The 24768-nt window shown below is 40.8% G+C and overlaps 1 protein-coding gene across 1 annotated transcript; it reads left to right on the top strand.

Annotated features, from left to right (window-relative positions):
• Window positions 1-1002: 1002 nt before the first annotated feature.
• Window positions 1003-21369, top strand: LOC118840806 (OX-2 membrane glycoprotein-like). Its single transcript, XM_036748158.1, has 5 exons — window positions 1003-1092; window positions 2256-2588; window positions 14885-15184; window positions 18158-18285; window positions 19919-21369. The coding sequence occupies exons 1-5, from the start codon at window positions 1038-1040 to the stop codon at window positions 20012-20014; spliced, it is 912 nt and encodes a 303-aa protein (XP_036604053.1). The 5' UTR covers window positions 1003-1037; the 3' UTR covers window positions 20015-21369.
• Window positions 21370-24768: the final 3399 nt, after the last annotated feature.

Genomic DNA, 24768 nt, shown 5'->3' with positions numbered 1-24768 from the left:
TTTGATTTTTTTTTTTTTGAGTTTTTGATTAAAGGGGCCATCCCTTGATTTACTTCTTAAAGAGGCTACCTCACTGAATGGGCATTTCCTCACTCAAAGTGAGAATCTGAAAAGACCTTAGCCTGAAAGGGTGAGGGTCTCCTAATGCCTCCTGGGCCATCTCCAGTCTACCTGGTGAATATCCAGCCACTGGACCCAGATGGCTCTGGAGGAGAAAGTGAGGCTGGTGACCTTGCACCTCCCTTCCTCACTCAAATCAAAGTGAACTGCAAGTTATGTAGTCATTTCCCTGGTGTCATGCTCCACTTTGAGAATGGAAGACAAACACAACTCCACAATGAAAATACCAAAAATTATTTTATCAAGCTAGAAAAAAATAACAACAACACTCATCAGAAGAACAAAAGGTTAAGGATCCCAAATGAAACAATTGGGGGTGGGGACATGTGAAGGAAGGAGGTCTAGCAGTTCCAGATTTCAAATCATATTACATGCGTTTCCATGTCATGGAAAGACTATAAATTCACATTTCTAGTGGGAAAGAGAATTTAGTATCTGATTTGACATCTCTTATGAGATCTCCCTTTCCCTTATCCTCCTCCCACCCCTACTTCTGTGTCTGATTTTTCCCTCTTACATTCTGTATTGATAGTGGACCACTTCCTGAACCACTTCCTTTGATTTCAAAGGTAAGGATTTTGGGGGTGATGTCTGTTTTGCTTCCTTATATTGTCTTCTAAATTTTTGGCCGCAGCTGTAGTGACGACATCTCCTTATAGCATCATGGAATCACAGATCTATACCTCATAGTGACCTTAGAGATTCTTTCATTTTGTAGCTGGAGAAACTAAAGCCAAAGGAAGTGATTTGACTTATCTCCAGTCATAGAGAGTGAATGCCGAAAGAAAAACCCCATATTTGATTAACCATGAGTTCTGGAATCCCCCAGCCAATCATGAGACTACACATAGAGTATAAAAGGGAGTTTTGCACCAGAAACTTGATTTGTCTGAGAATTTTTTTTTGGTTTCATAACCATGCTGCTGCTGGTAGTGTGTATGGTGCTTTCTGTCTCTGGGAACATATTTGCTGGTATGGTCAAATGCTGAAAGGGAACTTAGCAGCAGATGAGGGAGGGAGGGTAAGGATGAGCACTGGTTCACATTGTTTAGGCACTGATCTGACTTTTTAGTTGAGAAATTTTTAAAGTGCCTTTGGAGTTGAACCTGGGACAAACCTTCTTTTGATGGGTGGTGGTAGCGAAGCATCAGATTCTGCCTTGTATTCATTGGGTGTATATTTTGTGAATACATATTTTCTATGTGCTTACATGTATATCTGCCATCTCTCTTTGAATTTAAATTCCTTGAAGGTAGGCTCAGTTTTATTTTATTTTTGTTTATTTTATTTTACATTATGTTATGTTATTTTACTTTATCCCCAGCACCCAGCATGGTGCCAGATGCTCAGTATGTGCTTAATGAATACTTATTGATTGACTTATAAGCTGATAAACATTATAATAATAAAATAATTATAATCAATTAATTATAGTTTGTTATTAGAAATGACAAAAGGACCTAGGGATCAAGTCCTTAGTTCATTTTTCTAATCACTGAGTGACTGAAGGTTTTTCCAGAGAGTTCCAGGAAAGTTCTTGAGGAGGCAAGAATTGGTGATTTGTTATTTGTTGGGGAAGAGGGTTTGGAGAACATGGAGCTACATGGGAAAGGGAAGGGTTTGGGAACTAGGAATGAGAGGAGTTGGGATGCTGATATGTATCAGAAGCTTTGTGCTGTAATAGGGGAAAAAACCCTGAGATTGGAGTTGGAAGATGACTGACTTCTATTTATGACACAACAATGGAGTGATCTTCATTGAGAAATTAAATTTCTTAGAGGATGTTCACAGAGTTAGAACTGGAAGCTTATTTAAGGGGTTATTGAGTTCAAACCCTTAATTTTACATATGATGAAACTGAGGATCAGAGAGATTAAGCAATTTGCCCACGATCATGAGATAATAAATGGCTGAAGCAGGATTTGAATCCAGAGCCTCTAACTCTTAAAATCTAGCTCTCTTTTCACTGCTCCACCCTCTCTCCAGTTCTTCATCTGTAAAATGGGCAGGCTAATTCTTACACTAACCACCTCACAGTGTGTGTGTGTGTGTGTGTGTGTGTGTGTGTGTGTGAAGAAGGGCTTTGTGAAACACAATGGGGTTGTGAGCTCTTTTTGTTCTCCTTTTGTCCTCAGGCATGCCAAGAGTGATTCACAAGACAGAAGTGAACAGTACTGTGGGAGAAAATGTAACCTTGTCCTGCCAGCTGTCTGCAGAGAAAGAGGTCCTCCAAGTCACATGGCAGAAAGAAGGTCAAACAACAGATAATATAGCCACATACAGTCCCAACCATGGCCCCAGATTACTTGGATCCTACCTTGACCATGTCCGAGTGACCCAAAGTGATTTGAACTCCTCAGCCATCACACTTGAGTTTGTCTCCTTAAAAGATGAAGGATGCTACAGATGCATTTTCAACATTTTCCCCATAGGGCCTGTCCAGGGCAGGATGTGTTTGAATGTTTATGGTAAGTCACTGAGTTGGGACCATTGATAGATGGACTCTTCTCATAGTATAAGACGTGTTCTCTATGGGAATAAAACCATAGTTCCTCAGAGGATGTGATATATGGGGTTGTTTACCAAGAGGATATTTCATTTCATACATAAAAACTTTCTAAATGGTAGCACTGGCTAGAAATTATAGGGAGATTATGATTCCCCTTGACAATTTCTGAGCAAAGGCTGAATGAACATTCATCTGGCACATCACATAGTAAGATTGTAATGTTGATTATGGATTGAACTAGATGGCTGCTGAGGTCTCTTCCAGCTACGGCATTCTCTGATTCTGGTCATAGTGAAGTTAGGATAAATATGAGGTTAAGTGAGGACCCTGGTTTCCCTCTTGAGGACTCTGAAACATATGGACTTATTCTTCCATGTCATGATGTAGTAGATACAGGACTGAACTAGGAAACAGGAAGAACCAGTTTCAAATCTGAATTGTGTTGCCTGCCAATTATGTGGCCTTGGGTAAATCACTTTATGAAAGATTCAAAGGCAATCATCAAGAAAAAAAAATAATTCAACCTTGGGTTGGCTTGAGAAAGGCATTGTTTCCAGAAATTAGGACTCAAATCAACAAGCTTTTATTAAATGTCTGCTCTGTGCCAGACACTGTGCTAAAGTGCTAAGGTATAGCTCTGCTGTATAGCCCTGCCATGGTCAGACCCCAAGAGGAGAATTGTGTTCAGTTTCAGGTGACAAAATTTTAAGTAATACGTTGAGATATTTAGGGACATCCAGAAAAGGACAATTAGAAGGGTGAAGTATTTCTCTGGTTGTTGCCATATGAGGATTGGTTGAAAGAAATGTGGGTGTTTAGCCAGAAAGGAAAAAAAAAGGAACAGTGTGTATGAAGGAGGTGGGAACTGACACATGGAGGAAGGACTTGACTGGATCTGTTTGCCCCAACAAGGCAGAACCGGGAGCAAATATTAGTGTCTAATTCAGGTTTGAAAGGGTTTGGGATGGTCTTGGGGACAAGGAGTAGGAAATTAAACCTAATGGGAACTGTCCAAAAGTGGAATGAGCTTCTTTGGGAGAAAGCAGTCCCTACTCATTGGAGTCTTTAAGCAGGGATTGACTTGACAATAACTTGTTGGGCATATTATTGTGGTTATTCATACTTTATGAGTTGGACTAGATGGCTGCTAAAGTTCCTTCTTGTCAAAAATTCTATGATTTTGATAGAATCCAAGTAGGGAAAATGTCACTAGCTAAAGTAAGATTGTAGGAATCACCTTAGAAAGTTCAAGGCAGAGTGAAAACCCTCACCTGGCCAGAATCATTGGATCATAGGATCTCGGATTTTGAAGTAGAAGAATATTAGGGGGTCACCTAGTCTGACTCCCTCATTCTACTGATGAGGAGACCAAGGATCAGGGAGGTGAAGCGATTTGTTGGTGTGACACAAACAAATGAGTTTCTGAAGGATCATTCAGCTTTGGGTCCTGGTGTTTCTAGGAACAGCCTTCTCTCCATCATGCCACCCTAACTCCCAGGAGGGACAATAGATCAGAGTGAGATGGATCCTTAGCAGTCATTAAATCTAACAACCTAATTTTATAGTTAAGGAAACCGAAGCTTACAGGGTTTCAGTACCTTGACTTGGCTCCTATAGTTGTCAAGTGTCCAAGGTAAGATTGTGTGCACATTGGACCTAAGAAATCAGTTCCTACAAATTCCAAATTTCAGAGAGATTTAATAACTAAAGACTGATTCATGGACCAAAAGCATATATATATATATATGTATATATATATACACATATGTGTATGTATATATATACACACATACATATGTGTGTATGCACACATACACACACATATATGTATATACTCATACATACATATGCACACATATACACACACATATGTTTTAAGTGTGCAACACTGAGGATCTGAACTAGGCAAGTACCTGTGTAAATTATAAAAAAGGGACATACGAAAGAGTGTCACTTCTTGGATGAAAATGACATTGTCTTCATTGAAGACTCCTCCCCAAAAACATCCTTGATTTTTTTTTAATTTGTGGATCCAGGCAGGCAAGAAATTGATTAGCTTGTTTTACACCTCATGTTAGCCTATAAGAAAGCTTCCATTTTGTGCCTGAGGGATTTGGGATGCTTGGCCAATAATTCTATGAAAATATTCCTTTAAACAGGCCCCTTGTTTTTATCAAATGAAAATAATAAAATGTTGACAGGTAAAGATGGAATTTCCCCAAATCAGAACACTTCAATCTCACCACGTCCCCATCTACCCTGCCTTATGAAACAGACTTCTTTGATTTTTATATGTCATTGACTTGCATTCTCCAGACTTGGAATTAGTCAAAATTCTGACTACGGCTGGGTTGGGAGTTACCTATGTTTACCTAAGCATTTGTTTTTCTTTTTTAATTATCTCATTTGATTAGTTTTTGAATTTTTAGTTTTTAATTTTTTTTAATATTTTTAGTTTTCAGCATGGATTTCCACAAGATTTTGAGTTACAAATTTTCTCCCCATTTCTACCCTCCCCCCACCTCATGATGGCATATATTCTGATTGCCCCTTTCCCCAATCTACCCTCCCTTCTGTTACCCCACTCCCCCCAACCCCCAACCCCTTACTCTCGTAGGGCAGGATAGATTTCTATATCCCATTGCCTGTATATCTTATTTCCCAGTTGCATGTAAAACCAACTTTTCTTGAACGTTTCCTTTCAGAATTTTGAGTTCCAAATTCTCTCCCTTCTCCCCTCCTCCCCCACCCTCCTTGAGAGGGCAAGCAATTAAACATAGGCCACATATGGCACCATTATGCAAAATACTTCCATAGTAGTCATGTTGTGAAAGACTAACTATATTTCCCTCCATCCTATCCTGTCCCTCTTTATTCAATATTCTCCCTTTACCCTCTCCCTTTTCAAAAGTGTTTGCTTTTGATTACCTCCTCCCACAATCTGCCCTCCCTTCTATCATCCCCCCTCTGTCATCCCCTTCCCCCCTACTTTCTTGTGGGGTAAGGTACCCAACTGAGTGTGTATGTTATTCCTTCCTTAAGTCAAATCGGATGAGAGCAAGATTTACTCATGCCCTTTCACCTGCCCCCTATTAGGCAAAATGGTTTAAAATGACCCTCTTTTTTGTAAAATCCACATCTGCAGAAGGAATATTGTCAGAGAACAAATCTATATGCATTCTCCCCTCCTAGGAGGTGTGTAGAAGCCACAGGTTTGGTTTACAAGGACCACCTCTGACAGGTATGAGAATCAGGAAATTCACTTGGGGAAGATTTGGGGATGTATAAGAGAATCCACTACTAAAATATAGTTCAAATATATGTCTTAACATTCTATTTTATAGCTTGGGGAAACTAAGGCACAGAGAAGGTACCATGTTTGAAAGAGCACTGACTTTTGAGTCAAAGGACAGGAATAACAAGACCACCTCTGTTGCTTATTACTTGCTTGACCTTGGGCAAGTCAATCAACCTCTCTGAGATTGTTTCCTCAAGTGTAAAATGAGGAGATTGGGCTAAATGGATTCTGAGGTCCCTTCTATTTCTAAGATCTGTGATCTTTTGGACAAAGGAAGCAAATCAAGTTGAGCTGGGGAATCACTTCCCATAATTCTTTAACCTAATTTTTCTGTATTCAGGGTACTGAGTTGTACCAGCCGATAATGGGATTAAAAGTGGTAGCAAGTGTCAGGACGCAAAGAAGCTGATTCAATGGTGACCTTTCTCTGTATAGATCTTATCACCAAAATTACTGGGGAAGGGAATTAGGGAACTTTCTTGAGACAAAAGTTACTGCATTGTCATTTTGGTTTCTTTGGTACTTCAAACTGAAAATAGATTTTTTAACTTGGCACCCAATCAACTTCCTCAATATGTGTGGGCTGGAGCTGGAAACTGAACTAAGAAAAGAGAAGGCACTGAGGCCAAGAGGGAAAGGGAAGTCCAACTGATGCCTTTCCAGTAACAAGAAACCTGGTGATCAAAACCCAGAGGGAAATGTTCAGTGGGTGGGGATTCCAGATAGGGGAGATACTGTCAAACGTTTGGAAGACTTGAAGTGATGGAAGAAGGAAAAAGAAACTGAGGCTTGGACTAAGATAGGAGCAAAATATAGTGCTAGACCTAGACTCAGGTTCAAATCCCTCTTCTTATAAAGTCAGTTAACTTCTCTGAGCCTCAGTTTCCTCATCTATTAAATGAGAATAGTTATACTTACTTCCTCCCTCCCCACTGTCCTGCAGCTGGTATGATCCTGAAATGAAATAATTTTACAGAAAGCATCTGTAAACTGTAAAGCACTATGCAAATTTCAGTTGGTATTATTTTTATTATTACTATAAAGGCTTTTCCCCATCAATTTAACCTACTCATATACGACTTTATTATGAGACTTGAGAATAAGCTAGTGGAGATCAGAGCCCCTAAAGGGAATTCTTGGAAGAAAAAGAAGTTCATTCTTGGCTAGGTGGCAAATCACCAGTTCAATTTTATGTAGTGCTCCCTTCAAATATTGTTCTCATTTTAGTGACGAGGGAAACTGAGGCACAGAGAAGTTAAGCTATTAGCTTGGGTTCACAAAGCCAGTGAGTATCAGAGGGAGAATTTGAATTTGCTTCTGAACTAGTCAGAAACAGGACTGAACTTTAACCTGGGATAATCAACCAACCAATATGTATCTATTAACACTACTAAGTACCAGGTGCTGGGCATATAGATAAAAAAAAATAAAAAAAAAACAGTCCCTACCCTCAAGGACTTGACATTCCATTAGAAGAGACAGATAAATACATAGACAGACAGACAGAGAGACAGACATACAGATAGATTAGATATAGATGGACAGACTGATAGAGAGAAATAGGGAGGCAAAAAGAGAGAGAAGGATAAATGGATGGATAGCTAGCTAGATAAATAGGCGATAGATAAATAGAGTGATATGGATGTATAGACAGATTGATAGAGAGACAGATATAGATGAGTGCATAAATTGATAGAAAGACTGCCAGAGATAGACATAAAGATAGATTAGATAGATAGATACAGATGAATAGAGAGATAGAAATAGGGAGGCAAAAAGAGACAGAAGGATAAATGGATAGATAGATAGATAGACAGATAAATAGATGCATACATAAATACATTTACATGGCGTTCTTGGAGTCAGGGCAGGTTTAACCTTTTAAAGGCTTGATAGCCTTAAAAGCTTTCTTAGCTTAAAACTATACTAATATGTTTGGGATATGCAAATGTATCTACCTGCATTCATACCTGTATACATATATACACATATGTGTATGTATCTATAGATATAAATATATCTACATCTATGTCAATTATCTTTTATTTATTTTATATATTTCATAAATCTATGCATATTCACATCTATATCTATCTATGTATCTATATGTAATTCGGAGAAGATCATTTTGTGAGAGGAGGCATTCCGCCCGAGGACATTGAGAACGGACTGTGCTCATGTTTAGATCCTGTTCCTCTTCACAGTATTTCCTTGCAAATGTCTAACTTCACATCTTCTGGCATATTGCCCAATAGTTGAGTGATCCATGCTTTTTCCACCATACACGGAGCCATATGATCAATGTCTCATGATCCCAGAGGACAAGCAGGCATGTGCCAGGGAGTGATGGGTCACTGCATTTTTCCTTAGGTTGAGACTATTTGTAAAGGAATCAGTGGCAATTGTAGGATCTATTTTATCCTGGAGAGGAGCTTAAGAGGTCATCTAGTCATAGGATGTCAGGCTAATAGCTCTAAATCTGAAAAGGGGCTGAGAGGTCATGTAATGCAGCCTCTTATTTTACAGAACTGAGGCCCAAAGAGAGTCTTGTAAATCTTTTGTGAACTTGTCCAAGTTCACAAAGATAAAAAGTGGCAGATCCCAATCTGAGGTCAGCTTCTCAGGCTACAGGCTACAGGTTAAGATCTCTTCCCATTGTGCCATATTCCTTCTGCTTTTTGAGGTTTAAGGTCCCCCCTACTTCTCCCCTTATCCACACAACCCAGAGAGAGAATGCAGACTCCTTGAGGACAGGGTTATTTCATATTTGTCTATCCCTAGAATTGTTTAATTCTTCCCTGGTTTCTGAAATAAATTAGTTTGCATCCAGAAGGACTGCAAAGAGTTTCCATTTCCTTTCTCTAGTTTGCTTTTCCTGGAAATTTAACTAAGATATTGAACTTTGAGTGTGTTTGTGAGGGAACTAACTTCAAATGTGTGCCCTGCAGCGATGCAGAGGGGTTAGCAAGTTCCTGGGGAAGATTCACCATTGGCTAATATTATAGAGATAACGTTATGGGTATGTTTATAGCAAGGATTCCTTCCATATATGAGTTTAACTTGATGGCCTCTAAAGTCTCTCCTGGGTCTCAAATTCTGTCATTTCAAAAAAATATGGTTTCCTGGCAAGGAGAGGAAATGACTTTTAAAAATGGTACAGATTTAACATTTAGATTTAGCATGAATGAGAAGCGAACATTCACAAAATGTATGCCCACTATTCTTACCAAATCTCCATAGTTATTCCACTTTTGAAAAAAGAATTTCTTTGGTAAGTCACATGAAAGGTAGAATTGGGAAGATCTGGGCTGCTTGACTGCCTCTGAGATTGACCAGCTCTGTGACCTGGGCCGAGTGGGTTAATCTCTCTGAGCATCAGTAAATGTATCTGTAAAATGGGAATAATGATACTAGCAGTACCTACCTCACAGGATCTTGTGAGACTCTCATGAAGCCCTGTATGAAAAAACGATCTGAAGATCAAATCACTGTATGAATACCAGATGTGATCAACAGTCAGCAAGCACTTATTAAGAATTTATTATGTGCCCTACACTGTGCTAGACACCAAGGAGTAGAAGGAAAAACATGGAAATAGTCCCTGCCCTCAAGGATCATATAGCATATATGCCCTTCCTTTCCCTTCCCATTTCCTTTCCCTTCCCATTTCCCTCTCCTTCCTGTTTCCCTTCCCTTCCCTTCCCTTCCCTTCCCTTCCCTTCCCTTCCCTTCCCTTCCCTTCCCTTCCCTTCCCTTCCCTTCCCTTCCCTTCCCTTCCCTTCCCTTCCCTTCCCTTCCCATTTCCTTTCCCTTCCCATTTCCCTCTCCTTCCTGTTTCCCTTCCCTTCCCTTCCCTTCCCTTCCCTTCCCTTCCCTTCCCTTCCCTTCCCTTCCCTTTCCCTTCCCTTCCCTTCCCTTTCCCTTCCCTTCCCTTTCCTTTTCCTTCCCTCCCCTTCCCTTCCCTTCCCTTCCCTTCCCTTCCCTTCCCTTCCCTTCCCTTCCCTTCCCTTCCTTCCCTTCCCTTCCCTTCCCTTCCTCCTTCCCTTCCCTTCCCTCCCCCTTCCGTTCCCTTCCCTGCCGTTCCCTTCCCTTCCCTTCCCTTCCCTTCCCTTCCCTTCCCTTCCCTTCCCTCCCCTTCCCTTCCCTTCCCTCCCCTCCCCTCCCCTTCCCTTCCCTTCCCTTCCCTTCCCTTCCCTTCCCTTCCCTTCCCTTCCCTTCCCTTTCCCTTTCCCTCCCTCACCTTCTGTGTCCTTCCCTGTAATAAGTGATGGAGGCCTGAACTAGAGGGATGGCTGAGTAGAAAGAATGGTATACATGGCAAAGATCATGTGGAGGTTAAAATGACAAGAGTAGGCCAGTCTATGGGAGTGAGGCAGAATAGTCGAGAAAGACACCAAGGTTGTGAACCTGGATAAGCAGGAGGATGGTAGTGCCCAGCCTTAATGCAGAACATTCAGAGTTAAGTGGAAACACAATGAGTTTGGTTGTAGATATGTTGAAGTTGAGATGACTCTGGGACATCCAGACTGAAATGTCTAGTAGCCAGTTGAGTCCGATGGTGGTGGAGAGTGGAGATGATGAGAGATCAAGCCCAGTGAATCAGGGAAAGGTAACAGTCCCTCTCTGTAGGAACCACATCAAGATCACAGAATCTGAACAGGGATCTGTCCAGTATTCTCAATGTAGGGAAGACCAATGTTCAAAAGATGAGGCTCTCATGAAGAGAAGAAGGGGGATAGGACAGGAGATCTCTAAGGCAGAGGGTGGAAAATGTTTTTTTCTAAGAAGTAAACATGGGAAATGGTGGGGATAGGAAAGGGAATTACATTTTATCCAGTCACTGTTGGCAGGGGGTGATCTGGGAGCTTAGATGCCATGTGGTAGACTTGTGCTCAAGAGACCATAGTTCAAATTCTGTCTCCAACTTTTCCTCACTATGAGACCTTGGACAAGACAAGCTTAGTGTGCTCATCTATAACATGGGGATAACAATAATTATACGTTATCCTCATAAGGTTGTTTGGAATAAAGGACTGTGCAAATCTTAATTAAAATACTAAAGAAATGGACATTATTATCACTAGTGATGCCTTCCAAGTAGAAAAGGATGTAGTTTTCTGAGTGGTAAAGTAAAAATCCCAGCTTTTGCAGCATGGGGGTAGGTACCTTATTTCTTCACCCAGTCCTCATTTGCCATCCTGATCCCCCCACTGTTCTTCTCTGCCTGGGATGAAATGTCTGTGAGACAATCAGATGGACTGACTGGTTTAAGAGCTTTTCCTCTTGATGCTTGCTAACTGTGCTACTATGGGGAAATGATTTAGCATCTCGAAGGCTCAGTTTCCTCATCTGTCAAATGAGGTAGAGGCACAGGCTCTACTCAAGGTTTAGCATTCCTCAAAGTAAAGCTTAGGGGAAAAAGGTCCTGAACTTGGTGTCAGGAGAACCTGGGTTCAAGTCCTGCTTCTGACACTTACCATGTTACGATGGGCCAATCACTTAAGTTTTCTGCACCTCAGTTTCCTCATCGGCAAAATGGGAAAATTGGACTTATTGGTTGCTTAGATTTAATGCAAGTATCCATTGAGGACCCTCTGATCCTGGGATCCAGGGCACATCTCAAACCCTCATAGTGCTTCAGTTTCCTCATCTGTTGCCTTAAGCAAATTGCCTTTCTTCCTTGAGTCATAGTTTCCTCATCTGTTAAAAAAAGGATAGGGTTGAACTAGGTAACCTCTGAGGTTCCTTTGATTTCCTAGCTTGGATTCTGTCACCATGACAGCCAAAGCATCAGGCTCAAATCCTAATCTGGCCAAGGATTCCCTTAAGATCTGTTTCCTCATCTGTAAAATGTGGGGCTTGGACTAGATAATGAGCATGCTAGAGTAGAACGAGCCCTGATTCAGGTGATGAGGGTTCCATCCCCACTTCTGAGATCACCTAGGTCCCTTTGCCTATTCCAGCTTTAGTTTCCTTGTCTATGCAAAGGGAGTGGAGTTGAACCAAATGGCCTCTGAGGTCCCGTCTAGATCTGTCCGTGACCATTAAGATTCTCTTTAGCTCTGCATGTATGTTGTTGCCAAAGAGGCTATGTATTTGTCATTCAAGAGATAAGAAACAATTAGGAAGCGGAAGGAATAAGAGATATTTTTAAGCACTTGGCCTAAGAGTCAGCAGATCTGGGTTCTAATTCTAGCGGTGCCATAAACCAGCTGCTTGACCTTAGACTAGTTACTTCCCTTTATTTTGTAATTGAGACCCTGAGATCTCCACCCACTATAGAAAATTATTGTTTGTACTTTAAACAGCTGACCTAGTACATGTTTTTATGGGAAGTTACTAAATTGTTGCAGAAGAAAGATGCTAACCAAGGGAAGTGGAAGGGAGAGGGTGGAGGTCAAGACAGACAAGGTCTTGGGAAGTGAAGTGCCTACCAGAGTGGCATTATGATATAGAAAGAGTACTGTCTAAGAGTGAGAATGGCTGCCTTCTAGTTTGAGTTATACCATTAATTAACCGGGTAACCATGGGTAGGTCACTGTACAGCTCTGAACATTAATTTCTCTAATCAGTGACAGCAACAACTTTTATGTAGCACCTACTATGTGTCAGGCACCATGATAAACCCTTTCCAATTAGGATAGCATTATCTCCACATAGCAACTGTGGGAGATAGTTGGTATTGTTATCTTCATTTTATAGATAAGGAAAATGAGGCTTGAAGAAATTCAATGACTTGCCCCTCATGATCTAGCTGGGAATCATCTGAGACAGGATTGGAACTCAGGTCTTTCTGACACCAGGTCCACCATTCTATTCATTAATACAAAAGAAGAAGAGGAGTGGGTTGGGTGGCAAGACATGAGATTCTAGGTCACTTCTAATTCTTTGAATCTATGGCCCTACTCAAGGGCATAAAAATCCCCAAATATGAGGAGCTCTTCTAAGTGCCTATACCCACAGGCAGCTCCCACTCTCTGGGAGAGACGACATACACTCATACAAAGTATATGCACAGTATAGCTAAACTTGGGATCCAGAGACTTTTGTCAGAATTTCAATTCAGATACTTATAAAGTTATGTGACCCTGGGCAAATTATTTTTTCTGAGCCTCAGGGTTCTCTGTAAAAAGGGGATAATAATACCAATATTACTTAGCTGATATGGTTGTTGTTGGGAAAGTACACTTTAATTCTGGTATGACTGTTAGCTATTAATATTAGATGAGGCCTGGGCTGTACCAGTCAACCATAGTGTGGGTCAAAGAGGGCAGGGGGAGTTTGAAGATTTTACCCCTGTTTTTTTTAACTTTCTCAACTCCCATCCATAATAATCAGCAGACTCCACCTCCCACCCAAAGAGATGAGGGGCGAATGGGGGTAGGAGGTGGTAAGCAATGATTCCTGATAGTTTGGATTAGGGGGGGAAATTCCAAGTGTCATCTAGGAGATATGGGGAGTTCCTAAGAGTATCAGGAGTTGAGTGTTTTATGTGCAAGGGGAATGTTAATCCTGGAGAAAATAAGGGGATGAAGATGTCAAGCCTGATTATTTTGTTCAACTATTTGCCTGGTTGTCCATAGAAAAAGGGACTTGAACTACGAAGACCCAGAGGGAAGAACTGGGGATCAGTAGGCACATGTTAAAAAGGGATATGTTTGTTTAGATGTAATTAAGGATCTAACAATTAGATCAGCCCCACAGTGGAGCAGGCTGCTTTGAGAAGTAGCTACATCCCTGACTTCGGCATCCCAAGCAGCACTGCAGAGACTATTCTTCTTCCAATGGTCTCCAATGTCCTTACCAAAGATGGGAGTCTATAGCCAATAAAGCAATCAGTATTTATTGAGTACCTTATATGTACCTGGTGTTGTTCTAGGCTGGGTATACAAATGAATACAAAGAATTGAATAATCTCTATTTTCAAGATGTCATATGTTAATGTAATTTTTTGAAGTCATGAGTGTATAAGCTAACTACTTCCTGTATCCTCATTCTAACATACAGGCTAATGGATTCTCAAAGAGAATACATAGCTCACACCCAGCTATCCTTTTAGCTCCATCACTAAGCTTAGGAGACAGCTTTGATTCATTGTCTCCTAGCTCGTTGGTAGGAGGGGGAGTCCTAAACAATTTCTTCCAAGGTCATTAAGACAAAATGTCCTAGAAGAGGAAGAACGCTTTGGAAGTTATCCTTTCCATCTTGCCTTTGGTATGGCATATAACCCATCCAAAACAGTCTCTTCCAATCTTCCTTAGAGAAGTTAGTGCCCATGAGAATAGTTGCATTGCGTTTGGCCCCAAGAACTTGGTACCCAGGAGAACAGTTGCATTGCGTTTGGCCTCCAGGTAGCAGCGGGGAAGGATAGTGCTCACTCCCAACCATCATAGAACTCCTAGTCGAGTTACGGTAAGAAAGCATCTTGCACATAAAAACACCATAAAAATAAGCTGGTTTTCACTAGTGTCCTATTTCTGGGGCAGCCAACAAGTGGTCATGCAGTCTTTGCTCAAAGACCTCCAATAAGGGGGAACCCCCCCACTTCCCAAGGAAGCCCATCTAATTTTTGGACATCTCTATTAAGGAAGTTCTCTGTCCTTGTTTTGTTTTCTGATTTCAAGCCCAGATTTGCCCCCTTCTCCCACCCACCAATTGTCCCTTATTCTGTCTTCTGAGGCCAAACACAAAAAGTCTAATTCCTCTACATGACCACCCTTCAAATATTGGAGCATGACTATTAGGCTGACTCCCATCCCAAGTCTTTTCTCTAGGCTGACAATTATGATTTCTTTTGCTGATCCTTACTTGGTACAAATTCAAGGTTTCACTACTGTGGTTGAGTCACAGTACTAGTAGATCGGCTTTGGGGTGGGGTAGGGTGAGGCTGAAGCTTTGGTCCCCTCATGTTGGCTTTCCAGGACTTTTAACTAGGGGCTCTCCTGTTGTACCAACAGCCATATCAAAACCCGAGGTGGATGCCCAGCTCCTGACCAGGGAAGAGGGGGAAGTACTGTCCCTGAGCTGCCGTGTGACAGGAAAACCAGCCCCCAAGATCACCTGGGACCTGCCAGATGGTTTGGTAGTGACACCACAACTCTCATATGTTTGGCACCCTAACAAGACTGTGACTGTCATCAGCAACTTCACCTACAGCCCTGCCCAGCTCCCCCAGGAATGGCCAATAATATGTATGATTCAGCACCCAGTTCTCAACACAGAGATTGAATTGAAGTATCCATTCCACGAAACTACTGGTAGGTGCGGGCTATTGGTGGAGGGGGAGGAGAACATGGAAACTCTTCCAGTGGAGGAGGGGACAAAGGGAGAGGTTGTTTGTGTCATATAGGAAAGAAAAATGGATTTTGAGCTAGAAAGAATATCAGAAATTGAGTATTCCAACACCCTCATTTTGGAGATGAGGTAAGTGGAAGGAAAAAAAAAAGGAGGACTTGGCAAAGGCCATACTGGTAGCAAGTAACTGTGTCAGGATTTGAACCCAAATCTTTGGATACCATCCTAGCGATTCTATTTTTCCATCACATGACATTGCCATCCCAGACCATGCACTGATCCTCATAAACCATCAGCAAGTACTCATTATGCACCTTCCTTGTCCCAGATACTAAGACAGGTGTTAGGAAGACAATGACAAAAATAAAATCATGCCCTGCCTTTCAAGAGCTAATACTTTATCCCAGGAAACAGTATTAAGGATCTACTATGCATCAGTCACCATGCTAGGCCCTGAGGATACAAGTGAATCAGTCTCTACCTTCAAGGAGTCAACATGTGCTTGCAAAGAAAGATGTCTGAAAATGAATAATAATTGATGATCACCATTTCCACTAAATGCGCCCTGTCTCCTACTAAGAGTCCTTCTCTAGCCTAATCTGGATTGAAAACCTCTTTCTGCTTCACTCCTTGAGCACAAAATTGCCTCTATGGGTTTGGCCTGGGGACTTAATGGACGGCAAGCTCAGTGGGAGACTGTGGTGTAAGATGATGCCAACCCTAGCCACCCCACCCAAGCTGACGTGGTTTTGGTTTATATTAAAGGAATGGAGACTTCCATGGCTAGGGATGGGGAGGGGTTCGGTGAGAATCCCACTGCACTCTGGTCTGATCAGATCACTTCAGAAGTACTACGACTGATAACTTCTGGGTGCCAAGTTTATGAAGGGCATAGATAAGTGAAAATATTCCATCCCCCTAAATATTCCTGATGAGGAAACTGAGGCCCAGGGATCTGAGGTAACTTATCCGTGGCTACGCATGCAGTAAATGGAAGAGGGACAATTTGAATTCAGATCCTTTGGCTCTTTCTAATGTCCCATACTGATTCGCTTAGGTCTTAGGCCCATGCTTTAGGAGGATTTTGTGAAAGAATGGAGGATATTCGGCTCGAGGAACAGAAAGCAAGAGTATGATGGGGGGGGGGTGGGGGAGGGGAGAGCATGAAACTTTTAGTCAAATTCATTAAGAGCTCTCAGGCTGAGGGAAGGGAGATTAGATTGTGTTTTGCCTGGTCCCAGAGGGGCCAGGAATAATGGATAGAAAAGAGAGAAATGAGTGCTTGATGAGAAGTGGAAAATCCAACAATTAGAGCTGACCAGGACTGGAATGGATTGTACCAAGATTTTGCATCAAGGTCTTTCTTGGTCTTGCTAGATTACCAAGAGTACGGTACTTGTAAAAGGAATTTTTTCTTTTTGGTTTGAATTAGACCACAGTAACTCAGTGGATGCCGAGGTCCCTTCCAACTCTGATTTTTTTTTTTTTTTGCTTTTGTTGATCCTCTGACCTTCCAATTAACCTCAATGCAAACCCTACCACATGTCACGACTTCCCTTTATTCAACCACACCCAACTATTCTGGGTCTAGTTTCGTAATGATGTGAAACAAACACCTAATCTGACTTATTTTTATTCACCCTCTGATATCTGCAGGACTCTCCCAGCCCCTGCCTACCAACAGAGAGAGACAACATGGTTTTATTGAAAGAGAACTTTAGTAAGATCTCTCAGCAAAATTTCTTTAAAACAATTTTATCTTCTGCTGTCTCTTTCCATTTTATAAGGCAGTAATAGGTAGAGAGCTCTCTCATCAAATCCTCCAGGAATCGTTATCATTATTACAGATAAGGACACTGAGTCTCAGAGAGGTGAAGTACACATGTGCATATAAAGTTACACAGAGGATAAGGAAACTTCCTAATTTTGCAAGTGGAGAAATGGAGGCTCAGGAAGGTGCATAGGATCATAGGTCCAGAGCTCAAAGGTACCTCAGAAGTCATCTAGTCCAATCCTACCATTTTACAGATGAAGAAATGAGGTCCAGGGAAGTTATGACTTGCTTAAATTTATACAGGTAGTAAGAGATAGAGCTGGAATTAAAATCTCAGGGCTTTTCACTCGCTTTCACACTACCCCTTTGTCTCTTAGATCTTTTCTCATAAAAGCCTATCACACAGTCTAGTGAAATGGAAAAGGCCTGGACTGGAAGCCAGAAACCTCAATTTTTAGTCATGACTTTGCTGCTTACCAACTCTGTGACTGAGTAAGGCTGCTTTTCCTCCTTGGGCCCCAGTCTCCATTGTATAGCTAAGGGGAGGGTGCAGGACAGGGGGACGAGGTAATCTCTTCTAGCTTTTGGTGCTCCAATCTTCCCTCATCTTTTCTGTTAACTATATTAAATACTCTGAATATTTCTATTTCTATTAATTATATAGACGCCAAGTAGAGTCTGACTCCTACATTGTGGAGCAGTGGAACGCTTAGTGAATTTGGGCTTAGAGCACCTGATTTCAAATCTCACCTCTACAATTTGCTGCCTGTGTGATGTTGGACAAGACACTTAACAGCTCATCTGTTGAATAAGGAGCATAGATTAGATGGCTAGGTTCGTGGGCCCTTACAGATCAAGATCCATGATCCTATCCATCTGCCCAAGCACAGTTTGCTCATCTGGACTAGATGATCTGTGATCCTATACCTCTCTCTGGGCCTCAGTCTCCTCACCTGTAAAAGGGGTCAGCATCAGACTGCGTGGCCTCTTGGGTCCCTTTGAGCTCTAGGTCCCTGGCTCTAGAGGTAACATTTTTCTTCTATGATCCTGTGCCACGTAGTCAGTCAGTCAGTAGGCATTATTAAGCTCCTATTATATGCTAGACACTATGCTAAGTGCCCTGACCCGTGTAGGCTCACTTCCTGATGATTTCATCTTCCAGATGATCACAAGATTATCTTCATCTGCTTCTTTTCTGTGAGCATCACTGCCTTTTTCCTGGGACTCTATTATTGCTGTTTACGGAAACAAAAAATGGACACCTGCCAAGTAGGCGAAGCTGTGATCTTGGTAAATATGAACATTCCTCACGCAGAGGGCTGCTTTGTGCACGTGGTAGCCAGTATGTCTGTTTTGGGGGTAGGTAATGTAAAATACCATGGCAAGGGCTGGAAGCTTCAGGAAGTGAAACTAGCTCTTGGGGTTCTTAAGAGTTGGATACTGATCCTGCCTCAGACACTGAAGAGCCGCATGACCCTGGGCAAGTTACTCCTCCTCTCTGAGATCACTAATTGGTAAAATGGGCATAATACATAAGTGTTTCTTTCCCCTTTTTTGCTCATATTTTTGATATATGCAATTGATCAAAGAGCAAGATATGTTAAAGCAAACACATTCTTATTGTTAAAGTAAAGTGAGGTAATGTATGTCAAGTCCTTTGGGCAGTTACCAAGCCATGCAAATTTCAGCAATTATGACGAGCCATGACACCTGGTCTCACAGCGGGAGGGGGGGGGGGATAAGACCATGCAGAGGAGTAGCAGCTGTTGCATGGTAAGGGTGCTAGACAGTTTTAAAGCTAATTCACTTACTAAGATCCCTGGAGGGGACTCAAGTACAAGGGACAGCTAACAGAGTTGCAAACGAGGTGACGATGATGATGATGAAAGTAACATTTTATGCACTTTAAAGTTTACAAAGTGTTTTATATACATCATCTCATTTGATCCACGTAGGTACGGAATTGGAAACTGAGGCACACAGAGTTTACATGACTTGCTCAGGGTTGATAGCTAGCAAATGTGTGAGACAGAATTTGATCCTGGGATTTTTAAATCTCAATTTCAGTGATCCATCCATTAACCATGATGGTTCCTTAGTCTATATCTAATGTCATTTTCAGCTGCAGACATAATCCTGAGACCTTCAAATTAGAGGAGTCACATCTGGGAGAGGGGGTGGGGTAGAGTAGAAAAAGCGTCTCTCTTCAGAGTCAGAGGAACTGGGCAGCATCTCACCTCTCATGCTTACTGCCTGTGTGACTTTGGGCTGATCAGTTCTCCTTTCCAGGCCTCTGTTTCCTCCCCTGTAAAATGATGAGGTTGAGCCAGATGGCCTCTGACCTCCCTTCTCTACTTCTATGAGTTTATTTTATATTTGATGCATTATATTGTTAAATGATATATCATTATATCTATGAGTTTATTATATGAGGAATCTAGGAAGTCAAGAGATGTGAAGTGACTGTGTAAGTCTCAGAGAGGAAAGAGTGAAGCCAGTATTTGAACTCAGATCTTCTGATATTAAATGTTTCCCATAATCCCAGATAGTAAGATTTGAATTGAATACTGTGGGTAGGGAAGTTAAGGGCCCTGCTTAGAGATCATTTCCAATTCCCTCATTTTACAAAAAAGGAAATTCAATGGCTTGTTCAGGATCCTTCCTGAACAGAACTCTATAGATGACATAGCTCATCTCTGGTGTCTTTGGGCTGGCACCGTAAGGGAGAAGCTTTGTTTGCACATCTGTCCACTGCCAACTCCAAATGAATGCATTACTATTCTGAGCCTAGGAGAGCTAGGAAAGACTTATTTATAGAATTAAATTCATTTTTTATGAATTTATGTAAAAAGAAAACAAAAAATACAACAACAACAACAAACAGAAAGCGCTCAGAAAATTCATCCATGTCATCTCCTAACAGGTCATCAGTTGGTTGACTCCAAAGGTCTGCTGTGGGAGGTTCTCAAGCAAAGTTTCTGCCAACATCACTGAGCAGCAAAGGACTGCGTATGTGTAACCCTTTTTATACTTATACTGGAAATACTCTCAAACTGTGCTCAACTGTGTTGTTGAAACTGGCAAGGAAACTCTAGGGGCCACACCCAAGAGTGTGCAACCAGCTGGCTCCTTCAAGACAACTCCCACGGATGTTGCTGAGCTTTCTGTGATTCAGGAATCTTTGGACCTTGTGTCTTATACTGATCAACAGTGATACTACAGTGGGTCTGTGATCTCATGAGTTTGGGACTTCCTTCCAATGATCTGAAGTGAGACAGACTGAGATCTATCCATATCTGCCTGTTTGATGCTATCCTAGTTCATGGCCTCCCAGAAATTCACCACAAGGAGTCCATCTAACACTTGGGACTGTATTTGATTTTTCCCAACATCCCAACATAGCAGTGAAACATTCTGCCTGTCTTTGGCAGCCCTGGATTTAAACATGTGACCCACCAACCTTTTCTTCCTGGCATACTCTCCCATGATGATATCCTCACCTCTCATTCTTCTTTAGAGAGATTTGTTGGTTTTATTTCATAGCTGCTCGTATCTACCTCCCATTTCACCATTGTCCTTTATGAGATACTCTTCTTTAGTGTTTTATAGGAAATGGTATCGCCATATAACAAAACTGGTAATATATTTAATATTCAGAACATAATCCTTTTCTTTCATGAAAAGCTGTATGGAATTAAATCTTTTTTGTTGGTACAAGACCGTGAAGAATATACATATATGTTCCACATATTTGAAAGAGCCAGAGTCTGTGGGTATACTCCATGATTTGTACTTTGTTGGTATTGCTCACTTGTTTCCTCTCTGGGACCCCATTTTTGGGTTTTCTTGGCAAAGAAACTGGAGTGGTTTGACATTTCCTTCTCTAGCTCATTTTAAAGATGAGAAAACTGAGGCAAACAAGGTTAAGTGACTTGCCCAGGGTTACAAAGCTAGTAAGTGTCTGAGGTTAGATTTGAACTCATGAATCTTTCTGATTTCAATCACAGTGTTCACACACTGCACCACCTAGCTGCCCCTTACAAAAAAAATTTGCTAGCAAAAAGCAAAATGGGTGAGGATTCCTCTGATTACTACCAGTACAATTAATATTATGCGAAAACCCGTGGGTTAAGTCCAATGGTTGTTTCCATGACCAAACCATTTCTTTTTTTCTGCTTATACAACATTCTCAACACTACCTCATAAGTCTAAATACTTCAGTAATTCAGGGATCTCTGAAATGGGTTTAGGTAAGCCCTTCACCAATGTGGATTCTGAGCCCTCCTTGGCAGTCTTTGCAAGTTTCTGTGTCCAGGGCGGGTAAGGCCAATATAATTTCAAAAAATGACAATTTTACCTAATTAATCTAGTCATCAAATGTCATCCTAATTAAATTACTAAAATGATTTTACCGAGCGAGAAAAAAAATAATGGCAAAGTTCATTTTGAAGAGCAAAAGTTCAGGAATTGCAAAGAAACCAGGAAAAAAGATGTAAAGGAAGTAGGTTCAACATTATCAGACCTTAAACTATCACAAGGGAAAGAATTGTTGAAGTGTAAAAAGGATCATTTCAATGATTTTAAATTACTCTTTGTGTAAATAAAATCTATGTAGCCAAGAATAGAAGGAATGCAGAAATTTGGGGGGAAAATTTCATAGATAATCTCTCAGATAGGATGTGCTTAGGACACAGATCACACATTGCTGTCACATAGGAAATGGACTCATTGATTTTGAAAAAAACATGGAAAGACTTGGGCTTATGAAGGAACATTCTGTCTACCTTCAGAAAAAAACAGATGACAAGTGGAAATAAGCATAGTACAGTCTTACATATATGTGCATGAGTGTATATGTATATGTTTATAGATATCTACATATGTGCAAATACATACATACACACATATACATATGTGTGTATGTATATCCATGTTTAATTGCCACCTTCTTTAGGGTGAGTGGAGGGAGGGAAAAATAAAGCAAAAAGTGCACAGCAGAGAACAAAAGAAAGCCTCCAAGGAAGCCAGAAAATGCTGGATGGCTTTGAAAACAATGTATAGTATTTATTATACAGGTTTTCTTGAAATGGAAATTTATTGTTTTATATTTAATCCTATCTTATGGTATGTTGTGTACACGGCAATGTTTTCTTTTTTCTTTTCTCATTTTCTATTTAAGTTTAAAATTTAAAAAATAAATAAAAGAAAAAAATTTCTGTGTCCAGCTAACCCACCATGTTGTGGCCTCTCTGGGGATCAACCTCTCTGACCTTGGCTAGGATGGTTTTCAGAGGGAAGACACTCAGTCCTTTGACTGACTCTGGACTTGAATGCTTACTGGTATGTTAAGACAACTCAGGATGTCAGCTATGCCAACAGTCCTTGGAGAAATGGAAATTATCTGTAGGTTACAGTGAACAATAAAGAGCAATCAAAGAAGAACTTTGCTGAAGGTGTCAGTATTACTGCCATGTATTTATGAAATGTTGTTATTATTTAAAATGTCTTATTGCTATCTTAAAAAAATTATCTTTCTTTCCAAACATATCCCTCCATCTTCCCTTACCCAAGGAATGCTTTTTATAGCAAAAGTAAAAATAAAAGAAGTACAGTAAAATAATAAACACATCAACAGAGTCTGTCTTTATGCGAACTGGTGAACTATTGTTATGACAGCTCACAGGTTTCTGGGTGACATTGTATAGGCAGAGGCTGAAATGGAGTTGCAGTGGAAAGCAAGGGAGATTCCTAATGGTCATATTGGTTTGCCTTTAACACGCTGGTTTAGATGTGAGAAAATCATTGATAGGAGTTAGTATGAAACTAAAAGGGAATGAAATTTCAAGCTGGAAAGGATATTAAAGAATAAATAAACCATTCCCCTCCAATTTTACAGGTGAGGAAATTGAGGCCCAGGGGAGTTAAACCTTAGTTCTGACTAAGATTATTTATACCAGAAGGGAGAGCAGTAGACTATGTTCAAGGATTCCTGTCCTCAACTGCCACATCAGGACTATGTATGTATGTATATACATATGCATACATAGGTATGCATATACATATATGTGTAAGCATGTATATGTATATGCAATGCTCATATGTATATATATGAACATATACATATATATGTAAATATGTATTTTTCTATCACCTGTATTTTTTAGTGTATCCTACATAGTCCTCATAGAAAACCATTCCATCTAAAGAAGGGAAGGGATAGTTACAAAACTTCTAAATTATACGTAGCATTCCGTATTCCTAGATGTCTGCTTCTGTGAATAGGGAGAATGTGGGGTGGTGATGGTGGTGAATACCTTCTCATGTCTCTTCTTTGGGGTCTAGTCTGATCATTGTAATTTCACAGTATTCAGTTTTGGTGTATATCATATAATTATTTTCAGTTAGAGGCAATGTAGGGTAGAGGATAGCCAAACTTGGAGCCAGAAAGATCTGTTTAAATTCTGTCTTTGTCACATATTGTGTGACCCTGGGCAAGTCACTTGGTTTTCCTTCATTCTCAAAGAGGACCAAAATGACATCACTATGTTGGAGTCAAGGTACAGTGTGTCTGCCTGTGGTTGATCAGACAAATACAAGCTCAGAACACTTTACTATAGGTCCAGCACAACTAGTTCACATGGACATTTAGAGATGTCTCTAAACTTGGACAACTCACATTTCTTTTGAGCTACTGCAATTCTGTTTTGCTCAGAGTATGGCACCTTCTTTGTGAGTCCTCAATAAAATAGTCTTTCAGGTAAATGTACATTTGGCATTTGAACGGCATGGCTAACCCATCAGAGTTGTGCTCTCTGCAGTAGGGTTTGAATGCTTGGCACTTCACCTTGAGAAAGGACCTTGGTGACTGGGACCTTGTCCTGCCAGGTGATTTTCAAAATCTTCTTAAAACAATTCAAATACAAGCTATTCAATTTCCTGGCATGTTGCTGGTAGAAAGTCTTTGAGTCTACAAGTTGCTTAGAAGGCTCTGAACTGCATAGGCAGAGGGAATTTTCCCACTTGGGATTTCCCATATCAGTCAAATCTGGGTAGGGGGGAGGGGAAGAGATGTAGAATAATCACCCTTAAAGGAGAAGTTCATTTTTTTTGTAATGGCTCATTGGCTTTGTGGCGAAGCCCTTGAACTCTTATAGAATAATGTTGTTAAATTAAAAAAATAGAATATATAGGGTCACAAAGAAAAATAGTTATAGTGGAAGACAGTTATTGACATATTCAAAAGCTTATTGATCCCAGGTTAAGAGGTAATTTAGACCAAATCGACAGGTGTTTCGGGTAAGGGGACTAAATGAGGGCTTGAAGGCCACCCCTCCAAAATCATGACAGTTGTTAGATCTGGGAAGGGGCCATAAAGATTTCCTTGTCCCACACATGATTTTACAGAGTGATGTGATGTTCCACACCTGGGAAGTAACTTGTCCAGGGTCACCAAGGAATATCTTTCACATTCTACTGTTCCTGATGTTTAGCCTGAGTTTAGCTTGCAACAAATGACTCTCAAGGACACCTTCATGTAAAGTGCTCATTTTAATGAGGAGGAAACAGAGACTGGGATTTAGAGTCAGAGCAGGGATTAGAAGCCATGATTTCTGATGATCCACTTTAGCATCAGCTAAATGAAATTTGGCCTCATTGAAAATACTATCAGAAGGAGAACTTTGCCCTGGTTTGGGACTCAGCTCAAGATGTGTGTTTACTGGGAATAAGGGGAGTGTTAAGCTTACCAGTGATTATCACAGAATCTGGCACATG

The sequence above is a fragment of the Trichosurus vulpecula genome, chromosome 3 (genome assembly GCF_011100635.1).
Source record: "Trichosurus vulpecula isolate mTriVul1 chromosome 3, mTriVul1.pri, whole genome shotgun sequence".
Lineage (NCBI taxonomy): Eukaryota > Metazoa > Chordata > Mammalia > Diprotodontia > Phalangeridae > Trichosurus > Trichosurus vulpecula.
Note: the sequence above shows the minus strand (reverse complement) of the source record. Positions and strands in the feature narration are given on the sequence as shown.